Genomic DNA, 26,696 nt, shown 5'->3' with positions numbered 1-26,696 from the left:
GAATGTCTCAATAGTAAAAAATATGACTTATTATAAATTGAACTGTAACTGTTGAAACTGTAATTGATTTCAGAATTAAAAAATCTTAGGAAAGGCTTTATTTTACTGTTATTCATAGTTTGAATTATGCCTTCGAGATATGATGATTGAGAATATAAAAATGTAATTACATCCTGATAGAAACCTTTCTATGAATTAGAATAGATAATCACATCAGAGTAATAATCTCATTCGAAAGATGTTTATTTTTGGGTACTCAACACTTTGGAAGAATTTGCAAGTAAATCCAATGACTTCTATGTCAAAATAGGTCATTGGATAGTTTCGAAATTTATCACTAGCGATAAAATATTAATTCCATTTTGTTATGTTCCCACCTGCAAAGAATTCTATATGGATGATCAAAGATGAACAGATTAATATAATTATGTATAAACAACAGTGCAGTAGGGAATTAAGATTTTTATGAACATCTTGTCTGGTAAGGGTTATAAGGCTTATAGATTAGAAAATTGGTATAAAATTCTTAGAGAAAAAACAGCATCATTTTGTGATAGTATTACATTCTTCATCATATCTACCTATGTGACATCTTGTTATTCTGCATTTCAAACAAACACAAGATTAGACATTGAATTTTATTACATATTCAATAAAATATGTGCGCCGCCGCTCCCGCGCGCCGTCGTTCGCTAGACTGCCAGACGTTTGAGCACCGCACGGATCCAATACCGCCACGGCAAAATCACCAGTTTTTGCATGGTCACATATTAAATTACATAACTTTCGTAAATTTTGAGCTAGCCTTTTAGTTTTGGTTTTGTTTTTGAGGGGAAGAGATGTACTTTCAGTTGATGTAATAAATTACAGTTTTATTAATTTTTTTACATTTGTTTAGTAGTATGTATGCCTGTCGTAATTAAAAAAATAAAAAATCTTAAGTTTGAGGTCCAAAAACACACTGAATAAGTAACTTGGGCTCAAATAATGTTTTTAACCTAAAAGTACGTATTGTTTTGAGCATATACTAAAAGTTACAAATATATTCCACAGAAATTGCATAAAATAATGTAATTTAAGAAAAATTCAAAAAATTTAAAAAATTCCGCTGTAGGATGAAGATACACTTGTTACTATAGAAACAAGTAAATATCAATATTTTATAGTTGAAATGAAGCAGAGCAATACAATTCAAAGTTGATATAAATATATTTAAATATATTTTATATATATTATGTTTAAACTATAAGGACAAAGACGTAAAGTTCACAGAGCCACTATAGTGGCCTGCTCAAGGTGCCCATACAGCGAGCCACTATAGTGGCTCACGGCGGTCAAAGGGTTAAATAACAGTATCTAGTAGTTAGATACTTTTAAAACATGGAAATTGTGCTTCAAATTAGCCCATTGACTACCAATTAAGATTCAAATACTTTTACCTTAAGGTACCGAATTAATTTTTCATTTTGCAATGGAAATCATTGTGTGGGGGTTTAGGATCAATTTATCAAGTAGTATTAAAAGTATTAAATGACCATGTAACATATTAAAATTGTATTTTATTATCTTATATTTTAAGTATTTAGTTGCCTAGCAACAATTAGATTTATACCAGATCTACCACTAAGAGTAAAATAATGTGCATCATTAACTTGCCTTGGCAAGTCCCAAGTTTGAAGGTTAGATAGACCTAGTCACATAATTTTTTTAACATCTTCATTACCATCACTCACTTTATTTTTACTTTCATTTAGTACGTTTTCCACAAAATTATTAAAACTTAGAGAAGAACAGTGTCATTTTACTGTGACATCATTTCATTTGGCAACTAATCAAAACAAAACAATCAACAGATAAAACGGTAAACAAAAATCGATTTCGAGAGAGCCGACCAGCTTCAAAATCGAACATATGACCACCGACAAATCGAAAAAATAATCAATATCAGGAATATTCTCCAACTCAAAAATTACGAACTTAGCACGGCAGGTAGTGTCCGCAATTACGCTGATGCTAACTGAAGACGCGCAATAAAGACGCGTGCTCATTGGTAGCCAATGGATTAACAGAAAATAATTTCATATTAATACATGAAAATAGAATATCACCTTTAGTGACTGTACTTATACTACAGTGTAATACAGTGACCATAATATATGTTATCTCTACTGGTTTTTTTTCAGTTTATGACATCTGTATGGATGTTAGTAACATGATTCATGACTAAAATGAACACACAGTCTATTAACTTTTGAAATGAAGTTTTGGTTTTCTATGTTCTTTGTTTTTGTCAGCTTAGCCATACAGTGTAAGTGTAAATTATTTTTTGTACAATTACAAAGAGTAGTTACATTTTTAGACATATGTAAAATTGTTGTAAATATTTTTAGGCATATTAATTTTATATTCTCTTTCTGACTCTTAGGAAGTTGTACAATCTGCTGTTAGTATAGGGATACAAGTAGTATATCACTTTATGTGGGGTGTACCTAAACTTTTTGGCAACACTGTATGTATGTGTATGTGTATATTATATATTATTAAGATACTAGCTAAAAGATGTGCACCTGTATGCCAGGTTGTACTCAGCTTTGGCGGGCCCTGGAAAAGACATTCAAACCGGCCTCAGTCATATCTGACCACAGACACACCACTTCACTCCCCCTCTCCCCATTACCCCATAGACATCTTACTTACTTGTTATCTTACTTATTTTGTTAATGATATTAATAATCAGAAGTACGGTACATTACAGTTATTAGATTGAGCTATCTCGTCCATCGACAAGTGGAGTGCCAGTAAAACTGTCCAAATAAACCTGTCTGAGTACAGGCCTGCGCGTACGTAAATTGATGATTATGGTAATTTACCTACTCCAAAATTTTACAAAAAAAATGCAATCACTACAACTTTTTTAATTTTTAAGTTATGAATTCTCCCAAAACATCATTTTGTAGGGAATTTGCAGTACTATAAGTCATATAATTTACATTTGTTTAGCACTTTATTAGATTTGTAAGTTTGAAGAGCTTAGGAAAGGTAGTCGTCTAGTGTAGCTTTGAGCGTCTAATGGTCATAATTCAGCACGGTGGCCACTCAAAACCTCTTTTCAAATTCCCGGTTTTTCCTGTCGAAAAATTTCAGATTATCTAGTCTATTTTCAAACCAAATAGACAACTGTAGTACTGTATTTAACCCTTACGCCAAGTGCAACGATGACGTTTTATCGTCACTAGCAGTATTTGTAAGAAATGCCACAAAGCTGCGGTGCTCTAGCGTTTCGTCGCTAGAGACACGCGAGAAATTCGGTGATGATTTATCGCTATCACCTATTTTAATCTCCTTAGTTTTTATCTCTGTGTCTCGATGTGTAGACATAACATTGTGTATACCTAATAACTTTCCTTTCTGTGATGATTAGAAAATACATGTATCCAATTCGGAAATACAAAGATAACAAATAAATACGCTACAAATGTGTTACCATAACAGATAACAAATATGCTACCATGGGGCAGACTGCAGCCCAGTATTGCGGGTTAGAGGTCTAGCTGTGGACAAATTTTCGGTACGAGACACAGATTTCACTGGTACAATCAACAAATAAACCAAACACATTCATCTGAACTCTTACTTAATTATTAAGTAGAATTATTCATTTATCTTTTTTGGGGGAGGGGGAAGCCTAAGAATACCATTTTACTTCAAAGGAATTTGCAGAGATTTGGGAAATGAATATATTTAAAATTCCAAGTAATTTTTTCCTTTTTTAAGTAATAGAAATGGTAGGTTATAAAATGAGTTTCCAGAATAAATTACATTTACGTAAAAATGTATATTTATAGATAATATATTTATTTACAACTACTCAAAGTACCACGTACGGATAAAATACAAATTAGCGATTATCTGTTTACTATCGAGTCCGTGCATAGAACCAGCAGACATGCTAGCGTTGAAAAATATAAAACCAGAATACAAGCGGTTAGCGGTGGGCGGTGAGCGCTAGATTAGGCGGGGACTTACAAAGTTTAATGTTTGTGTTGTACATATGGGGAACACGCAACATTAGCCATGGTAGACGTGAGCAGCAGGGCAGTACCACACGATGGCGCTTATCCGCCGCCAATTCTAATCATTAAATGTTTCTCATGCCGCTCAACCCTCAGCTCTGTCTGTCATTGCTGTGGAACAACCAGATGCAAACGCCCCCTTCTCGACGTTACTTGTTGTAACTAAACCACTACTTTCTTCTCCAAAAGGTATCTTATTAAGCTTTGTATAAATCTAACTGATATTGTGGTGTACTCAAAAACCCGTGCTTCACCTCTTATCAAACCGTCAAACATTATAATTATTATTCAACGAACCCAACTCTGAAACCTGTTTATAACACTGTACATTTTAGGCCTGTGCTATCTATCTAACACACGTCTTTCTAAAACAGTATTTTCTCTAAAGAATAAGAATTGAACAACTTCGTCCGGAGACCCCACTTCAGGCGACTGAATAATAAGTACAAAAAACCCTTTTCTATCATGGTTACTACAGCTTAAAGCGTACCACTCATTTATTGCAGAAGTCAGAAACGATCGGTAGGCCAAATTTAATTGTCCAATGCATTGTTACGGTTTTGGGGGGGCGGAGGCTTGCCACAGCACAGAAGTAGAACTAAACAAGATAAACCCACTACACTAGTGGAGGTAACATTAGATCAACCTGTGTCAGATGTAGCTCACGAACGAACATACGTCGATCTTCATTCACAATTTCACGAGACACGTCGCGTAAAATATGATGTTTCGTGATTAATCAGTTCTTGATTCAAGAAGCTGTCAAATTATGTCTTGATTTCATAAGTTCTTGGAGACAAAAAAATTATTTTTGAAATTTTCCCGGTTTTCAGAAAAATTCCCGGCTTATTCCCGGTTTCCCGGTCGGGAGGCCACCCTGTTCAGTTAAAGTTGTTCCTAAACAAATAAAAAAAGCAATTTCTTCAGTAAAAACTCTTAATTAATTCGTAATTAATAAATACAATATCATTTTGTATTGTAGTTTCAATTTTTGCCATCGAGTAATAAATTTTAATACAGATTTAATTTCTTAAAAATCAAGAAAACCATTTTATTTTGATTTTAACTCTGTTAATTTTTGTGCTAATGACTTTTACCTGTGCTCAATTTAAAGGTTTATTCAAGTACTAATAATGTTATAAGAAGTCTTTTAGAAAAACCTTTCAATCTCTGTTAAATGACATTGAATGTTTGTGCTATCTTGAAAATCGACTTCAACTTGAAAGAGCTATATCTCAGGTTATATAACACCTACAAAAATATAAAAAAAGAAATCTCTTTGTTATTTAATTATCTTTATTTTTTATTCTTATCATATTTTTTATAAAACTTATTTTTAAAGATATTTACAAAAAATCACTAAAAATATGCATATTTAGGCTAAAAAAACGACCACCAAGAATCTCCAATATCTCGGAAAGTATTGACTGTACAAAAAATTTGTTCCTCTCTCAAATGGTGAAGTTATTTTTAATTTAATAAATGTCCAACCCCTAAGGTAAAAGCACACATTAGCACTTTATAACTTTTGTTTCTTGGACTACTCTTTAGCTACAGTCAAATTTCACGCCAATCCATCCAATCAAAAAAATTGGTAGCCAAAATGCTTCAGGAACTGGCTGTGCTATAACAAATCAATATTTTAGAATGTAATTTGCATTCTTCGAGGAATCTGCTGTTATTCTTTTGAACATGATTCACACTCAAATACTTACCCTTTGATGAAGTTTGACATTGTATGGACAACTTATAATCCAAACTTATCAAGTGGCTTGACACTCGTTCATATAACATGTACCTATATCATGTAGTTTCTATCTTGCGACCAATTCTTAGACTATTCCAACAAAGTATATATAAGATGTTGTAGACAAAACAAAGATCATATGATCATTATTTTTCATTCTGTTTTATTTTCCTGAATATTGTCAATTTAGTGAAAATGCTTAAGTCAGCTAATTGTTGTTATAGCGGCATTAGTAAATATAACGGTGAAATTGTTCTACCAAAACATATTTTACATGGATTATTATTTACATTAGTAAAATTAATTTTTTTTTTAAACAAGTGATTAATATTGCGATATGTTATTTAAAACAATATACAGCTCTTGTTTACACGAAAATTGTATAAATGTATTAAATGTTTGTAAATTAATTAAAATTTATGTATGAGTAATGTTGATTTCAAATTAAATTTGATAGAAAATTTATGTATAAAATATTTGGTGCCTAACATATAAAATTGGGAAGGTCACCACAAAACTTACCTGTGTGATCATAAAAATCTGGAGAATATGTATCCTTTCCCTCCTCTTGTGAAAGCCATCGAATACGAATGCGTGGACTACTTTTGTATATATTTTGCATTGCTTGACATACATAAAATCCTCCCTCTGCATTACGCACTGCCAAAAACTCATTTCTGTACATATAAGAAACAAACTTTAATGAACTGATTCAATGTAAATAAATCTATTATAATATATACCCATTAATAAATTACTGTAGCATCATATTGTAATTTATGAATAAAAAACCATATTAAGAATTTTGAAATCATATTCAGTAGCAACTGTAAAATCAGCTTGAATGTATGGAACTTTTTTACCAGCCACCATTTTCTAATACAGAGTGTGAAAATTGCCAAAATATTTAATTGACAACAATCTGTAAACTTTTATTTAACAAATTGATATTTGTTAATTTTTTGGGTAAATTTTTATTTTCTGAAAATAAATTGTTATAAAAAATTAAAAGACTGTTGACAAAATTAACCGTTTTAGTACCAGAGATAAAAAAATCAATGTTGAAAAGTGCCAAAGGGTTATTGGACAGGGTTAAAAAAACAAGGTTTAAACAAAATTTTCCTAAAATTTATGTTTGATCATAAACAGTTCCTTTCAAATTCTTTTTAAAGGTAAATGAATTATGTATAAGAAACTATGTAACATTCAGGTTGTTATAGTTTTTTAAATTAAAAAATCACTTTGGATAGCAAAATTTCCACGGAAACACAATAAAACAAGTTTGATGAAATAAATATATATAAATAAAATAAAATTGTTCACCATAAAAAATCTCTTTTTTTTATTCTTTTTCCAAATTTCAATGCTTTAAGAATAAAAACCATTAAAAAAACTGCAAAACCATGTGTAATATAACATTATTTACTAAATTGAAACCCAAAATATAAACATAACCTTACTCAGGCAATTTTAAAACAAACTCTACAACACTGTCTTCATGGGCACTTGTACATATCACCAACACAAACATTTTAAAATTTTCTTGTGACTTATCACTTTTAAAATTAATTTTAATAACTAATATAATTTAGAAGCATTTTAAATTAATAAAAACACAATTATATAACAAAAAAAAAACGCTCTGATAATAGTCCCTATATTGCTATTGTGACTGTGTGCTAAAAACAATCCAAAATTATTTATAATAAACCCATTATTGTACAATAAACAAAAATGTAAAAAATAACTAATTGCTAGAAATTATTTTGACTAAAACACACAGTTTCAGAAAAAAAGTCACATAAAATTATTTTTGATCATTAAAAGATCCTTTGTAATTAGTTTAATACGTAAATGAATTGTCCATCAGAAAATGAATACCAAGAAGATGTTATATAACTTAAAAAAATTAAATACACTTTAGACAGTGACTTTTCTATGGAAACAAAATAAAAGTTCAGTTTGAGGTATATAACTGATGTAGTAGTTAGTAGGTAAGGTAAGTAACTATAAGAAAATGTATTTTAAAATTTTAATTTTTATGATAAATAGCATTTAAAACACCCTAAAATCATGTGTAATAACATAATATTACACAATAAACAAAATTAGTCAAGCACTAAAGTTTGTTTTGCTAAAAAAAGCACAGGGTTTTGGAAAATATTCAGTTAAAATGTATTGTTCACCATAAAAATCTCTTTTTTTATTCTTTTTCCAAATTTCAATGCTTTAAGAATAAAAACCATAAAAAAACTGCAAAACCATGTGTAATATAGCATTATTTACTAAATTAAAACTCAAAATATAAACATAACCTTACTCAGGCAATTGTAAAACAAACTCTACAACACTGTCTTCATGGGCACTTGTACATATCACCAACACAAACATTTTAAAATTTTCTTGTGACTTATCACTTTTAAAATTAATTTTAATAACTAATATAATTTAGAAGCATTTTAAATTAATAAAAATACAATTATATAACATAAAAAAACGTTCTGATAATAATCCCTATATTGCTATTGTGACCCAACTGAGAAAGTGTCGTATTTTAGTTAGTTGTTAGTTGTTTACATAATCTAACAGTAGTAAAAAGGAGAAGTAACAGTTGAAAAGGTAAGTTTAGTCTATGTATTGGCCTTGGTGTGGTGGTGTATGTATCAGCCAGTATGGGATAAGTTATAGAGGTACTAAAAATGAAATAGAAATCATCTCGTTCTGAGACTCTCGGCACTCAGACATGTTTTTTACATTGTCTCGTAGCGAGATCCCTGGCACTAAAAGGGTTAAACTAAATTTTAACCAAAATACAAGAAATGTAAGTCAACATTTTATAATATGAGTCCCTAACAAGTAACACCTTATATTATTGGTATCATTGAAGTTTTAAGTTTTCTTAAAATAACCCTTTTTAATAATAATGAATTAATGGTAAAAATCTTAAAAACTAATCTTAATTTTACCCTTAACCCTAGAAGTGTGTCCATGTTACCAAAGATAAAACGTCAGTCCATTTTTTGACGTGTTGCAAGGGTTTTTTTTTAAAAAATTCGTAAAAAATATTTAATATCAAGAAAACATATATTGTTATTCATCGTTTTTCTTCTCAGAAGATGTACTATTTGAAATAGGAATAAATGTCTTGATATTCTTTGGTTTAGTAGCATATATTTAATGAAAATAATGAGAAATTGCAAAAAGTTTTATATGAAAACTTCATGTTTGGACCTCTGAAGGTATTGAAATATTACAATAAGGTCAAAATATTAAATGTATAAAACAGGGGTGCCCAACCTTTTTTTACCCAAGGGCCACATTGTAAAGCCTTTATGGCCAGACGGGCCAACATCCCAGGGGATTTGGAACCCCAAACAAAACGTATTGCCGTGGGTTTGTTCAGAAATCTTGTGCAAAATATGAGTTTTAAGGTTATTTGGCCCTTGTTCCTGATTATTGTAATTTCTTATTATTTATTAGTTGTTAGGTAAAGGTTTATAATATATTATGTTTTTAGGTTCTTCTAGTAGAAATAAATATAAACCCAAACTTTTGGATGTTTGCTCTAATTCTGAGGAACAATAAAAAAGTCACCAATAAATTGAATACATTGATTTTAATTAATCCTACTAGGATGCTAGGACATACAAATTACGTGGCGAGTGGTGACCTTGAGTTGGGTAGGGGTTACGTCGCCACACCGCGCGCGCTGTGCCGTGCTTTACGCGCACTTCTATTCGCCAGCCGCAGTCACCACCGTAGTCAGTGAAATCTGTCTGCAACTACTTCTTTCAACACTCATACTCCACCAAATAAATACGGTTCGTTCTACGTGAAATCGGCTGGACTGCTTGGTTCTCAAAATTTGTATTTATTTAATATTTCAAATGCTTGTAAACAAATTTGGTTGTTTTGGCACCAAGGCGGGCCACATAAAACTGACTCGCGGGCCGGATTCGGCCCGCGGGGCGTAGGTTGGGCAGCCCTGGTATAAAATGTAGAGAATTTTATGTCAAATTAGAAAATATATTAAAAATTTCTATTAAACAAAAATTGTAATTTTGCAATTTTTTTTTTTTTTACAAAAAGCGAAAATGTACAAAAATGTACAAGGGTTTTGGGCTTTTCATTTTTTTTACCTCCAAATGTGACTATATATTTATATAAAAAATAGTTTTCTATTGTAAATTATACATGTTATTTGAAAACACTAAAAGTAAACAACAAAAAATAAACTGTTATTTTATTATAAGCTTACAAAAAAAATCTTTTGAAAAATGAAAATATTTTGTAACAAAATTCAGAAACAAGCTAAAAATGTTTACTTATACTTTATGTTTATGTAATTTTTTAATAAACCCTTAGTAAGTATGTTTATTTGGCTAAAATAAAATATAAGATATGTTCAAATACTTTGAGAAGGGACTGAGTTATGACATTGTTTGTTAAAAGTCGCACGTTGAAGAATTTACTCATAAAAAATAATCTGGTTTGCAATGTAAAAAAATAATATGAAAACATTTTTTTAATTTTTTTATTTGTTATATTATGTTTGCACATAATGTTTGAAAGAAACACACTCAATAATTTTTGAAATTGAGTAAAAAATAAATGTTGTGCGTCAAATATTGTAAAACCTTGCATTGTAAAATTTTTTGACAATATATAAACAATAGATATTATAGTTCAAAATAACATTGTTTTTATAATGTTTTTTGTCATTTCATATGCATTTATGCAGTAGAGTATTTCAACCTGAAAAAATGGAAACGCAATGGAACGAACACAAGCGTAATGTAGGCCTACTGTGGTGCAACAAGTTACAAGACAATGGCCGACAGGGATGGGTTGGGTTGGTCTTGATGCGACGCCGTGATTCATCTCTTTCATTTCGCACTGCTGGAAACCTACTGAACTAAATTTACCGCTGAAAAGATCGTACCGGTAGATCGTTTTCTTTCACTTTTACACTGTTTTTTTTTATTTTCTTTATTGACAATAAATAACTGTGGTGAATGTTATTATACTAACCAGCATAAAATATGCTGGTTTACAACTTTACAATTGTCCCTTTTTAGAATATTCATAGTAAATCAACTATTCGTTCTAATGACTTTTCTGTTTTTCACTGGAAGAAAGAATATTTCATTCCGCGTCTATTGACATATGGCAGCAAGCACTGTTTGCAGGCAATACGTAACTTTCTGTGATTGGTTGAAAATCACGTATTTCTTTGACCCGGCCACCCGCGAAATTCAACTCAAATGATGACTTCTTCAGAAAACATTTCACCACGACCGTAATATTGAAGTTAGAAAAAAAAAGTTTTATATGAAAATTGTAGAGTGGAATCTCACAATTTCAATGATACCAAAAACATGGGTGATTGTTTGAAGATAAATAATTATTTTTAATGAAAAACTGAACCGGCATACAGTATGCTGGTTCCGCACAACACACATAAATTACAACCGACATAAAATATGCTGGTTCCACACTTCTAGGGTTAAAGAATAGATATTCAAAATGGCTATCATTTGCTTCTTGAAAGAATTAAAGCCTGGACCCAAAATTCTGTTAAACATTTACCAACTATTCTAGTCCAATAAGACGGCAAGTGCATTCAATCTAGTCCTTACGTTCATCGAGATTTGTCGGTCTCTCATCATAAACTTGTATCTTGCGTAATAACCAAAACATTGAGGACGAAAAATTATGAGAATAACTTTAAATATTACGTTTTAGAAAATATACCAACTTTTAAACTAGTAAACAAACTGGAGAGATTTCTAGCTGGTGGCAATCTTCTTTTATTTTAAATTTTATTCCTACTAACGAATTTTTATCTACTTCTCAAGTACCCTATTTCCGGGGAGGGGTTCAAAATGTTCATACATTACAAACCTCTTTGGTTGGTTATATAAACATTCACAAAGTATATTTTCTTTTTTCCATTAAGAAAATAACAAATAAATAGAGTTGGGACTTTTAGAACAGTTACAAAATTATTTAGAAACTACTGAAAATTTGTTAAGATGAGACTAATACACCTTTTCCAGTTTGGGTATTCCAAGTAATAAGGGAACACCGCAGCAATTTTTTCCCCGTATTTATATTCACATATAAAATATTGTGTATTCTTTGTCTGTCTGTTTAAAAGGAATTTATATAATAAATCTAATTGAAACCCAAAATGGTCAGGTAGTTAGTTACTTTGATACACTGAGATGCATTCTTACAAATATAACCAGAACCATATTTATTTGTAGTATAGTAATCTTACTTGTAAAATACAATAAGTTTATCATCAGCTGCCTTGGTTGGTGTAGACTTGGTAGATTTACTGATTTTGGCAATCATGTTTAGTTCTGGAAGAGGACTCTGATAAGGTTGAGTCGGAAGACGTACTCTCTTTGACTTGCGGTCATCATCTTTGCCTTCTTTTTTAATTTCTGGAGTTACAGGTGGTACCTAAAACAATAACGAATTTCTTTATTATGCAGGTTGATTAAAGATTATGGTGGAAAAATTTGGCAAATTAATGATTAAACATACAAAAACAAATAAGTAACTACGAAGGTAGGACTATAGGTATTGTATGTATTATGTGTTGACACTAAATATAAGAATGCAAATTCAAACTGAGGTGATAACTTATGTTGGTAGTGTAAATGGTAAAAATATAAAGTTTAAACTATGTTTATGATGCCGGCTGTTATAATTTCAAAATTTGTATTTGAGTCACAAATTCAAAGAGATTCATAAACCAGGGAGGAAGAAAAATTCAACATTATATCAATAATTTACAACTTACTCGCTAAAATAATTTGGAAATTTGAATTTGGAAATCTCGCTAAAATAATATTGCACTATGTTAAATTTTATCATAATACAAACTGTAAAAATTGATCATGATAGTATAAATACTGGCAATGTAATGAGTTAAACTTGAACTATATTAATCCAAGAAACACACTAGAAACAATTACATTTACATATATAGGGTGAGGCAGACCATCCGTCTGTGATGTATAGCGACTGAACCAAAAAATCTACCTTCTTAGTTTTAATGAAAAACCTCATATTTCGACCCCAAAGAATTTGGGAATATAACTTTAATATCCAAAAATACCCCAAATGGTCGGGAGGGGTAATTTTTTGAGAATTTTAGATGTAAAGGAGGTCGAGCCATGCCTCATTTTAAAGGTAATTCACTGATAATTTTGAAACAACTCATTTAGCTTCTTGTATACAGGGGGATCAAAGTTTTAAAGTTTGTTTTTACTGTTACCTTGTTAAAAATATTAGCAAATCCAAATTTTTATTCAAGGGTACCAAAGAAGTTTTTTCCTTTTGAATTTTTTAAATTTTTCTTCAGTTTTTTTAGATTTTTTTAGCAATTAATTGACTCTTCATATGAGCAAACTATTTCTTCTATTAGGCAGCACTTAAGATGTAACACATATAAAATAAGGCCATCTGCATTCTAATAGTCTTATATGAAGTAATAAATGCATTTTATTTGTGTGTTCAAGTGTGCTTCCTAGATTGTTTTTCACGATAATAACAAAAATAATTGTTGTCTTTTATGTAATAACATAAAAGACAATTGTGTACACAACTAACTTAGTCTTTCATGTGAGTGTTATAACAGAAATATACTCGTAGTACTAAATTATATGATTCTTAAGTAAATCAGAGACTAACATATTCCAAAATTATAAAACTGAAAATTAATAATTTTATTGGGCAAAAATAGAGTTTAAATTTCATATGCTTGTATTTAGATGTTTTTGAGATAATATACAGATATTATGTTCTTTAATCTAAGGTAAAATAAAAAATATATCTAACTTTAAGTTCACGCTTTCTCTTAGTAGCCTGTCTTGGAATTGTAGCCACTTTAATCTCTGGCTTGGAGTGAGGTACTGGAGCCTCTGTTCTCGACACTGATGGGGTAACTGTGGGGGGCTGTTCAGGGGCAGGGGTAGGGGCACTGGCAGTGGTTGGGGTCGGAGCAGGCGACACAGTCTCCTGAGTAGTTGTTGCTACTGGAAGTGGTGGTAGCTGTGTATCTCCATTGTTGACAGGCTCAGACAACTTTGTAGCAGCTGTTTCTTCTTTTTTCTCAATTTCTACAAAAGGATAAACACATTTAAATAGATTTTAACATCTATGGTGAACATATAAAGCTCTCATTTACAAATTAAACTTATAAAAAAAAACCAACAACTTACTCTAGTTTAATTTTAGAAAAATAGACAAATCCTTATACTTAATTTACATTCTAAAGAGGACAAATGAAATTTTCTGTGCAGGAATCTACAAGTCAATATAAACAAAAAGTTGGGAGCAAAGGGAAACGATAATATCTGTTTGTGTTGAACACCAATGGCAAGCATTATCACTGTCAAGAATCAGCTGGAGTTTAAGAAACCAATACATTAACAAATGAACTCACTAGATGGTTACAGCACTAGAGAAACATTTAGATATGAGATATGTAACAATTAATTCAAATACTTTAATTAAAATTTATCACTTAAATTTAAAAGTACTTAGAAAATATGTTTTTAAACTGTAATTAGCAGAACCAAAAGCATATATGATTTAAGTGTAGGGAGTGAAATGACTGAACACAATACATTGAAGTACCTAAACAAGATGTTGGTACTCTTTTATACATCAAAATAAAAATTTGAAAAAAATATTTGCCATGCTACTGGAACACCTGCAAGGCACGGGAGTTGACGTCATAGGCATTTCTCCCTAGGAGTAAACAACAAAATTACTGTCTCTCTTTCACTAGAATTTCTTGCACTTTTGATTTTTATTTAAAATAAATGCAGGAATGCTTTTTTCTACTGCATATGATCACAAGGACAAAACTGTCATTAGTTGTGCTTGTTGATGACTGTCCACCACGGAGCTCGTTCATTATCTCTTCCGAGTCTTCCTTATACACTTTCAACAACTACAAAACTTAAAGAAATGACCCCCATGATCTACTTATGTAATCAATTGGTGGGTCTCTACGTGAGATTTGTTTAGCTTAAAACTTTATCACATAACACTGTGCAAATAAATTCTATGACACAGGCACTGAAGAGAGACGAGCACTATAGCAATCCTGACACCCCAACTGCACAAAGCAGACTAGTGAATGCATCGCTTAGAATTTAAGAGTTCTCTCACCTATTCCAACCGATCAGAACACTATGTCATTTTAAGTACCACCATAGGAAAAAAATTGCTTAACTTTTGAGATATATCTCATAAGAAGAAATTCAAGAAAAAAATAGGACACTTCTATGGAAAAATGAGTTGTCAAAAGCATAATAGTATACAATTTTTTCACATAATAAACCTACAATTTAAAACTAAAAAAATAACTGTCTATAATTGAAAATTGTACTTATTAGTGATTGCTAATTGTACTAATAGTACACTACTTTTTTAAATACTACCCTTACTGTATTTAAGTTAGATTGATTATTACTCATTTAGTTTATACATCCATACAACAGGTTTTATGGCTTGATAGTTAGGTAAAACATCAAGCATCATTTAACCTTTCCAGCGTTATTGACGCGGATCCGCGGAGGGCCACTACAAGCTCAAAACGTTATTGCCGTGGATCCGCGTTTTTGCATTCTTTATTTTCTTACTGCTATGTTAGTTGAATATTTTGCTGCTAGATGGTTCTAGTAGTCATGCGACATACAGACGGGTTGCCCTGCCTGGAATTCTGTTACAATGGGAGTGGCACTTGCTTCTAATTGGCCAAACACTGTCTAGCGGGCGTGGCCCCGCGCCTTTCACAAAGTCATTGACGGGAGCTCCCGTCAAGGCATCTAGTCAGTTAGTGAGAAGCGTCCGGTACACGCATATGTATTTCGGTTATCGCTAATTTTCTGTTGTGTCCTATTCTTTTTAAAGTAAATTATTCATATTATATACAGCAGATTCCAGTATTTATTTAGTGTTTTTTTAGCCATTATTCGTGTGAATGGCGAATCCAGACGATTCAGAATTTGAATATTTGGTAATTCTGAGCAATTACTTGGTCAACCCCTAACTTTTTAATATTTTACTACGGTCATAAGGATGTTATCAGAAAGCAAGAAACATAATTCAAGCCCCGCAAGGCTGTCCTACAGGTTGCCGAGCGATAAGAAGGTTCAAAGTCCACGCGATAACAGTGGCTTGCGGGATACGCGCGGAATGTCAGTTGTGACAGCCCGCTACCAAATAAACACTCTTTGTCTACTTTTTTATTTTTCTAATTTTATCGGTTTGTAATATAGTATATGTTTATCTATAAAACTGTGTTTCATTCCCCTACTTACTGAAATAATGATAAAAATATTAGTGACAACTACACTGCTATCCTACGATATTCTCAAAAGTTAAAAATTAGCCTAGGAAATCCAAAAAGGGCTAAAAAATTTTATTCACCGTTAAATAACTCTATTTTGACATACAGAAACGAAAATAAATTTAACTTTACACATTGGAAATGTAAAAAAATTGTAACGTTATCTAAGATCAGGTCAAATTTTTCATGACGCTTAAAGGGTTAATGTATGTACGTATGTAATGTATGTATGTTACTCAGCATCATGTTAATGTTGATACAAAGTGTGACTTGTCCTTCTCTCCTTACTACCCAACACTGTTGGGTAGTACAAAACACTTTGACATTTGCTCCACATCTTGGAGTTTAAATTAACTTAATATTTATAATGTACATGTCATTGTATTCAGACTACTTCATAATACTGAATAGGTTAATTTAAATAACTTTTGCTTATCTTTTTAGTACTCAAGATACTAAGATATGTCTAAATAATGTTTAACTATTTTGCTAAGTATTGTTATCAATGAAATTATATTCCATACATATGTGTTAATCGTAGCATTTTAAAACACAATTTGTGTAAAGTAAATTTATCTTATTTTATTGATTACAGTTAACTAGGTCAGGAAAAAATAGATTGTTGTGGCTATTGATATAAAATGCCTCATATTATTTAGGTACATGTTTGCTGATGGCTTTCACCAAGTTCAATGGGTGAGAACAATGTATATAAAAAATTATAATTTATTATAATAATTTACACTGAAATAACAGCATTAAAATAGTAATAATTTATTTCAAAACAATATATATCAAAATGAGAACTACATGGCAAAGTTAGTCATTGAGACAAATATAAATTCCAAAATGATTTAAAAAATGACAGTTGAAAGTGTCAAAATAAAATAATTTTACCACAGAGACCCCAGAATAAATGTAAAAAAATAAGTATGTGGAAAATTTAAACCTCATCCCATGTAACCAGTGAAAACTTACAAAATACAGTTATGCTTACCTGGTTCACTTTGGGGGGCTGCTGCTATGGTAGGTGGTTCTGTTACAGTTTCAGAAGGTGTTTGTGATTCTGCTTTATCAGATGCTTCTGTTGTGGCTGTCTGTTCTATTTTCTGGGGTACAGCAGATATTTGTGCCTCTGGGACAGCTGGAGTTGGAATCAGGTTGGGGGGTGTCAAGCTCTCCATGCCATTTGATGTTGGTTTTGGCAGCACTGTGACTGGAGGGGATAATTCTTTTGGTTTCTCTGGTGTTCGAGGTAAGGGCTGGGATATTGGCTGCACAGTAGTCGATGGAACTCCTGGTTGAGTTTGAATTGGAAATTGAGGAGGAATTTTATGATCTGCTATCAAACTAAGAGGCATTGCTGCATGGTTCATATTAGTAGGTTTTGATGGTGCTATGGTCAGTGTAGCAGGAATTGGCATGAGTCCCACTTTAGGAGGTGAAGTGGCAACCGGAGGAGGCACAGTCACTCCAGTAGGAGGTAAAACGGGGGGTTTCACTGGCGAAGCACTCATGGCACTCATTATATAATGTCCTACAACAAAGATCCACATGAATTATAACTAAAAACATGTTCTAAAAGATTCTAAAACTATTAGTAGTATTAGTTACTGAACTAGTATATTTTTACAGCCACTTGTAAGCTTTTAAAAAAAATGTTATACTGTATACCCATGAAAATCCAACTATTATAATATATCAGTTTATCAGTGTGTAGTTTATCTGATTTATTTGTCTGTGCACACAATATCTTAAAAACGAACTTGACATATAAACTGATATTTTACATAAAGATTCATTTCTGTATAGGTACCATTGGGTTCAATGATGGTAATGAGATTTGGCTGAGAGTTAACAGACAGTTTTACATTGATCTTATGGACAGTTTTAACTATTATGGCAATGAGAAATTCACAGAATAAATTGGTAAAAAGACCCAGACTATCATAGGACATTTCAATATGTAACATAAAAACACAAGCATCACCCAAACTATCAGTATAAAATGAACCTGAAATGTTGCGTGCAACTCCAGCAAAGCTTGTTATATGACAAAATGTGGCGCACTTCTACCTTATAACAAATTATTCACTTTTTTTTAGCAGTGATCAAAAAATGTAAGTTCTTGGGTTTGGTAGGATTTTTAAATTTATTATAATTTAGTACTAACAAATCATACATTTAAACAGTTTATGTAAACTCTAAGTTTACAAAAGAAGCAGAATTGTTTATTCATCAAAAGTAAGAATTAGTTAGAATGCCATATTTCAAGATAGCCATTTTTATACTTTGTATAAAATTTCCAAATTATGTTTTAGCTTTTGAAACATTGTAATACACCACTGAAAATTCAACCAATCTAATTGTGACCTATAATGAATAGTTATTTTTATAAAGCATGAATTAATAATAATAAAGCATCCTCTTGTAAAGAATTAAACTTACCCTTAGTCTAAATTTTCAAAATATTTTTAAAGAAGGTTAAAATGTTTAACTTTTATTATAACTATACATGTTTGGAAGGTAATATTAACCTTTGGATGGAATAAATTGCCACGGTTATATTGCTTTCTTATATTTTTAAGAAACTATATTATATTTTTAAGCGTATTTGATATAAATTCACATTAAAAATAAACGTACTTTCTGTTAAGCATGTTATATAGTGCACAAACGCAGGTGATCAATCAGTAACAATGAAAGTTTACGATCAAGCTGGCCGGTCGTCAATGACGTCTTAGCCAGGATAATTTGTTTTCATAGTTGTTAGTCCGCTGTTTCGACAAGTGCTCTGTTAGAATGTTGTGGGTATGTTTACGTTTGTTTATCATTATAATGTAGCCAAATCGTGCGTGTGTATGTGAATGTGTGTAAATTTGGTGTGTAGTAGAGTATTATGAATAGATTTAAGGTCCCCACTGAGTGAATATACTCATAAAAGGTAGTTGAGGAAGAATACCTAAATGATAACTTTGTAACTGTTATTTCTTTTATCATGTAAATATTTGTAATAGTCAAAATCATGTTAGGCCTATTATTTTTTGTTCTATCCTAGAGTGTTTATGTAGTTATTATGGCTACCACTCATAAGTAGTAGTCAGTTACGGGCATAGACAATTGATAATCAAGATATGCATTTTAGCTTCTTATAAAAAAGTTAGTGGTGTTAAAACAATGTTATATTATTTTGAATTTTAGTGATAATTTGATAAAAATTAGTGGATATTTTTAAAGTTGATTGTTCTTTTAGTGTGCTTGACTTTATTGTGTGAGAATTTTTTTAGATAATTATTTGAGTGTCGAACCTAAAAAAGAAAAAAAAAACAAGGTAAGATTTGATTGTTATTTTTTATTTTTCTTGTAATTTAAGAAGTTGTTGAGTATATTTAATGGGTATTTATTTACAATAGCGTGACCATGGAAAATGGACTTTTTTTCATGGGTTGGGCATGTTAGCCAAGTATTATTATCACAGGTGCATATAAACTGGGGGAAAAGTATATTATTGTATTATATTGATGCCTTTCGGGCATTATTGCGTTAAGGATGGAAAATAACCGACAAAATTTTGTCGAACAACACTTGGAGGGTTAAGGAGCAGGGGCATCACGTGATCTGGGATTCGACTTTTGCAAGCTCGAGTTAATTTTTTTTCTAAAAGAGCAAGCAGTGCGCAGCACTGTGCAGCGGGCAGGTATCGTTGACAGGATTAACGTACTAATCAGCATCATTTCAGTAAAATTGCCAGAGGTACTGTCAAAAACAGAGTTTTCAGAGGATTTCAAAAAATCGTAACTCCTTTGATTTTCGTTGCCGACGAATTTTTTCTTCACTATTGTTTTCAGGAAAAATTTTATTTTTCAGAAAAAAAAATGAACATACCTTTCCATGGTCACGTTATTGTAAATTGATACCATTTAATGTTAATATACACATTTTTATACAAAAGTAAACAAAATTTAAAAAATTGGCAAATAAATAACAAAGTTATGATATTTTATAACCATATGCAAAAAATACCCTTGGCATTATTAACTAACGTAAAAAAGTCTGGCACTGAAATGGTTCAGATTCCATAACATGCTCATTTACTGACCCATCATCTTGAAACTTTACACACAATTTACTCAAACTGAAACCCATCCACAGCAACTGATTACAATGATACTTGTGTAAACCTGTTCGTAAGACACATTATATAGTTGCAATTCTTGAAATTTATAACATATGAAAATATTGCGGTTCTCAGCATATGATATTTTTATTGTAATCAAAAACACAAAATAAAACTCCTTGTATACGAGGGAAAGTTTATGATATGTATAATATATCTTATTACAATACATACACTGCAGTATACCTATCTAGTGTCACTGACTCAATTATCAACCTCTCAAATTAATCAATTAATTCCTAAAATTTAGTTTCATTTCCATCAGCTATTTCATTAATAAGAAACAAATCATACAAACTAAATCTGAATCAATTATGTTAACATCACAACTGGACATTTTCCACACTCTAAGATGAAACATTTCTAAATCATGATCCCATCAAGTAGGAGTAATTTTAACATTTTTAAAACATTCAATATATAAATATTTGATTCTTTATCACTGATCCTTAAAATACAATATATAACAAATATGCATAAAAAAGATTCAATTGGGACTATAATAATACAGTTTTTGTATTTTTGTTTGCATTACACCCTAATAACACGTTGCAACCTGGTGGTATGGGCTTATTAGCTTTATAATAACTGAATACAGATAGTATATACACGTATTGTTAGCAGTTACCCGCACCTGAGCATGCACTTTCTGATTGTATTATAGGAATGACATATATCCTTTTAAAATGAAATTCCCACACCTCAGATAAGCTAAGGTTCCTCTGCTCCATTTTAGAATTATTAACCAAGTTTAAAGATCATTATTTTAGAACCCTAAAGTCAAGAGTCCAACAGGTTTATAAACAGTAATGAAATAAAACTAGAATTTCTTTTCAACATTTCATGACATCTGATTGACATGTCATCCTCAACGATTTCAGTAATACTTAAACTATTTTAAACCATTGTGGAGGAATCCTGAATTGCTGTAGTTTCATACTAAATCATTCCAGAAAGGTATGAATTCATAAATTTAAGTAAAATTAGGAAATAAACTATTGCCGTTTCGTACCGGGCCACCAAAACCAGTAAATACAATTATTGCCTACATGAATATAACTTTATATTTTAATTTGAATATTAAAAGGAATGATAGTGAATGTACCTGATGATTACAGTGTCATAGAGACCAAAATGAACACAGTAATCAATAAAATTAATTTTTAATATTAAAGGTATAATATAAATTCAATAAATAAAGCTAATTAATTAATTTAGCAAAGCAATCAAATAAATGAAACAGATTCCTCATATTAATTCTCTTTAAACCTTTCATAGTTTTAAGCAAGCACAAAAAATAGATAACTCTCCAGATAACTTTAATTACTTCCTGTAGTGATATTCAACTAGTGAATCTATCAAATTAAAAGGTATTATACCCATTTTGAATTAAATTATGATTTTTGAGTCTTACATTTACGTAGCACGTTGTTTCCAGCTTTAACTCTCGCCTTAGTGTTGTAATTAAACACAGCATATTTTGCTAATTTTCGAATAAAATTTTGTTCTTTAAATCATGAACTTGTTGTCACCGTACTTTTAAAATACATTTACAAATTTAAAAATAATTCATCATATTTACTGTTTCTAATAGCCATTTTCAATAGTTGGCAACGGTTTCAGAAATTTACTTTGACTTTCTCAGTCTCACTATTTTGCATACAGCTTTTAAACGTATTATTAGAGTCTAGACACAATAAGATTATATGAACAATATTATAACAGAGACAGATAGAATAAAAAAGAAAACAATGTTGTTGATAAGGTGCAATAGTTAAAGTTTCAAAAACATCCAAAATATTCTTAGCTACAAAATTATGGTTAGGTGAATTAGTAATATCTTTAGATCTGTCTGGCATTTCTTAATCGGACACATTAGAATTTTGACCTGTTACTGATAAATTGTATTTTGAAGGTTGTTTTCCATCTGACGCCATCAGTGTGGGTAGCACTAATGCAGAGCAGTACTTAACTGATGGCAATAGGCATTAGTCTCAGCCCATTCAACAACTAAATTAAGCGGAACTTAGTTTTTTGTTGCTTTTTATTCACATGATATGAGCATTTTCCAATTTTTAAAATCAACAAATATTATGACATAGGTAAAATATTGTGCCTTATCAATGTTATTTTCTTTGTTAGGTATTCCACCTGCCATTCTACTCATATTAAGAACTTACTATGGCTTCAAAAATAAATAGGCCTGCATGAAAAATATTGAGGCTAAGGCAATCAAAAGAACTTTTACCTATTCGACTAGCAACTAGCATGTAGATAGCGCATTGTAAAATTAGACATATCATTAATCAATAAATTACAATAATATTGATGTTATTTTGAACAATGTAGACTTTAGCATGTTACTTGAAATAAACTAACACCACTTTAATTTGAGTGGGAAGAATAAGATCTACCAACTTTATTTGAGGTTTTCAGTACTTTTTCTGTATTTTGTCATTTTGGTCACAGTTTACCTGCATAGTGAAGTTTATTCATTATTTTTCCTTTGTTATTTTGTTCCTGTTTGACATTTCACAACTTCATCAGGTATCTGTCTTGCTTTTTCATTATTGGTTAGATTTGGTTGTATCGTTATTTAAACAAATAGACATTTCTTTCTCTTTTGTAGTGCTAGTGAGTGATGTCTATTGGTCAATTTTTGTTATAATTATGTCCAATTTAATTATTCTTAAAATTATATTCACAAGCCTACTAAAGAAAATTAACAATTGATAGACTTGGGACAGTTTTTCAAGAAGTATTTAAGAATATCTGTTTTTACATATTTAATAATTATTACAATGATTGCATAAAAATGCTATATTGTAATTGGGATTAGCTGTGTAGCATAAATAAAAGTAAGTGTCATTTCATTAGTACACTTTAAAGTATACTATTAACTACTATTTTATCAGAATGGACAGTAAAGGCTTTGGGAATAATGGGAATATATCTTGTAATCTGTAATGGGAATTTATGTTCTTTGTGTACTTTTATAGTAGTGGCTAATGCTCTGTTATGTAGAATAACATAGTTGGGTTAGTTTGTAATAGTTGTAAAGGTTGTTAGAATTCTAAAGTGTTTTGATTTTAAATAAAGTGTTTCATTTTGTATTTGCTTGCCATTAGGTTTAGATTGTCTGCATTTGATAACCAGTAAATTTCTGCTGCGGTGGTGTAAAATACAAAGTAGCCTAGATTTTTTTCTGCCTCTGCAATTTACTGGATTTCTTCAATTTACTTTTCAAGCATTTTCCTTTCAATTAAAAAGAAACATTATGATGTGGTTGAGTAAACAATTGCTGTAATTTTTTAATACAGATGTCGATAGCCTAAATTGCTAGAAATAATGGACTAGCCTACCAGGTTGCAATGATTTTCAAACTAAACAAATACAGTAGGTGTAGCTTACAAAGTATGACTGCAGTATAATAACAGGCTTCCACGACAATAGAATCACCAAACCACATTTTTAATTAGAAAAACAATAACATTCTAATTACAGTTATTTACAATTAATTACACCAAACTATTTCTAACGTATTACAACAATAATGTTTAAAATTAATTAATAGAAAAATAATTTGTGTGGTATTTGAGTAATGGCCTCAACTACAATGGCATTGAACTTACGTTATTTGAGTTAAATACTGTCAGACACGCTTATCCTTTAAAATAGTAAGAAATCAGTTTTACACAGCTTTTTGTTAAATTTATAAATACACATATAGGCTAGTTTTAAACTCATCATTAAATTATTACTTTTTATATATAAAAACATAACTGAACTAGCCTATAGTAAAATATTTAATACCTAATATCCGTAATTATGTTCCTTATGTTGGGTATTTATTGTTTGTTTGTTTAGATAATCATTAATATTGATTTTATTTAATTTTCATAGTAGCCACTACCCCATTCAATACTGCAGCCCAAAGTTATCTCCTGGAGATATTTTGATACTGTATAATGTTTACAGGTTTCATCCTTTATACATTTTTTTGGAAGTAATGATATGTAATTGGAGCCTGGTGCAGGTACTGTATAATGTTTACAGGTTTCACCTTTTATAAATTTTTTGGGAAGAGTATGATAAGCGGACCCGGTTTTATATATCAACATAACCATTAATAACATATAATATAACAAAAACTATTAATTGATATCAACATAGGCTATAAGAAATACTTCATTAAAATCACAAGTTTCAAATTAATAAAAATAGTTTAAACAATTACGTAATGTCATAAATAATTTTTAAAAACAACTATTATTCAAACACAACATTAAAACAGGTGACATAAAAAATGTCATTTAAATAATAGCTAAAGAAAATGTAACAGACATCTTGAAACCGAGAGACAGTAAATTATCATTTTAATGTTATTTTGCAGTTTTCTAAATTTAACTGTCTTTTTTTTATTTAAAAGAAGTAGGCTAACTAATGGAGCAAATTCGGTTAAGAATATGAAAACGTGTGTAATAGTTGATGCAGATGATTTTAGTTATTGTTCAAATTAATCACTATTGGCCTAATATATCAATGGGTAGCCTATAATAATTAAATATCGTTTGATAATTTCAATATAAAAAACCGGATCCGCTTATTGTACTCTAGCCAATTTTTGTAATGGAATGTGCTTGAGACGTGAAACTAGCCTATCACGCTCATTCTCAGACCTAAACTTCCTGAGGGCCTACCACCCTACCTGACGACCTACTGTCCTACCCTAACACTAGACTCCCTACCTAAGAGCCTAACATACTGCCTGGGAGATTAACCCCATAAATACCAAAGAACTAATTACCATAGGCTACACAAAGGCTTTCCATCCTAACCAAGAAGAACCTTTTTTTTATTCTTTAGGCCTTTTGTTACTTTGAATATAGGCCTAATTAACATTGCTATCCTATTCACTTATCAATTTTAATTTGAAATATCAATGAAATAGGTGAATTGGGACTTGTAAACAATAACCAATATTTGATTTGACCCATGTTTTTTAACAAAGAGAATTTAGGCTCTAAACTAATACCCAACCCATTTAGTGTAGGGAATGAACCAAATTTATATGTTTGATAACAATGATGTTAGTTATAATGTCTAATTAACATAAAATGTTATAGTAATAGGCTAGATAGAAAGAAAAAAAGAAATTGGTCTACTACTTGTTACATAGTGCAATAAATAAGTTGTCAGTGATGACTTGGTAAAAAAACCTTTAGTAATGCTGTACTCTACCATTTACTACAAATCCAAAACGTATTTAAAACCGTAGTGGTCTTGTTCATGCTTGAATGTTTAAAATATTTTTAACTACAAGCCTTATTCTAAACTTAACAAAATAAAAACATACCTTAGCCTCAGGGATATTCAAGGCTGTTCTTCGTGAGCCGAATAACAAACACAGAACAGACACTATAATTCAACGTTAATATACAATCACAAAATAACTATTTTGTATATTCCAAAACTTCTTATCACATTAAGTGAGAAATTACTTTATATTTATCTTGTACCTCACGGAGCTTTCCGCCATAATGTTCACTAATTTCCCCTTCAAACTAGAATTTTGGGATGGCGTCTACTTCTCCCATGATCCTTTGTACAGATTATTCCGTGCGCGCTGTGCGTTCGTTCTTTCGCTGGTCAGCGCAAGCAGACTATTTCCCGCCATTTATTCAATGACCAGTTATAACAACAAAATAAGTTACTTTAAATAATATATTTGGTAAATTAATTCCAGATTCTAAATAAATGGCAATACATTTTTTTTATTTGTACAAATTTTGCTGTTGAAATCATTATAAATATGTGATCTCTGATATCTGAGTTGTTTTTTTTTTTTTTCAAAAATGATACTGTACTGAAAAATAGAGATTAGTTCGATACGCCCTTCTGGCATGAAGCCTTTGACATAATAAATTCGCATAAGCGACAAAAGACTAATTTATTCAATTTCAATACAGAAAGATAATTTAAATAAAAATAAATCTTTAATGAATACCACTCCAACTATATAGACAATATTGTATGAAACGCACGTTTTTTCGTGTTTTTAAAGTTATGAATTAATTGTTGTTTTTGTCTTCTAAATAAATATACAAAATGTATCATCGTACCGTAGAAAGAATAACAGTCCATATATTGAAGAACGGCCCTTTCAAAACTTAATTTTCAAATTCCGATTCTCAGAGTATTAATCATTGTCTCGAAATGGATTCGCGCGGAGCATGGGAGAAGGTGGAGGTTGCATCCGGGTTTGAGAGTGAGTAGAATGGTATTACAGTCACCTTCCTCCAAGGTGGCCTCGGACCTTCT

The 26,696-nt window shown here is 30.8% G+C and overlaps 1 protein-coding gene across 1 annotated transcript in view; it reads right to left on the bottom strand.

Annotated features, from left to right (window-relative positions):
• Positions 1–25,985, bottom strand: part of LOC124360728 (nucleolar and coiled-body phosphoprotein 1-like) — a 35,192-nt gene extending 9,207 nt beyond the window's left edge. The window contains exons 1-5 of the mRNA XM_046814578.1: positions 25,732–25,985; positions 17,196–17,735; positions 13,675–13,955; positions 12,104–12,291; positions 6,343–6,497 (exon numbers count right to left, since the gene is read on the bottom strand). Of these exons, the coding sequence (XP_046670534.1) occupies positions 6,343–6,497; positions 12,104–12,291; positions 13,675–13,955; positions 17,196–17,724 (1,153 nt within the window). The 5' untranslated portion in view covers positions 17,725–17,735; positions 25,732–25,985. The remainder of the gene's footprint in view (positions 1–6,342; positions 6,498–12,103; positions 12,292–13,674; positions 13,956–17,195; positions 17,736–25,731) is intronic.
• Positions 25,986–26,696: the final 711 nt, after the last annotated feature.

Source organism: Homalodisca vitripennis, chromosome 4 (assembly GCF_021130785.1).
Source record: "Homalodisca vitripennis isolate AUS2020 chromosome 4, UT_GWSS_2.1, whole genome shotgun sequence".
Lineage (NCBI taxonomy): Eukaryota > Metazoa > Arthropoda > Insecta > Hemiptera > Cicadellidae > Homalodisca > Homalodisca vitripennis.
This window is presented reverse-complemented; position numbering and strand designations above follow the sequence as displayed.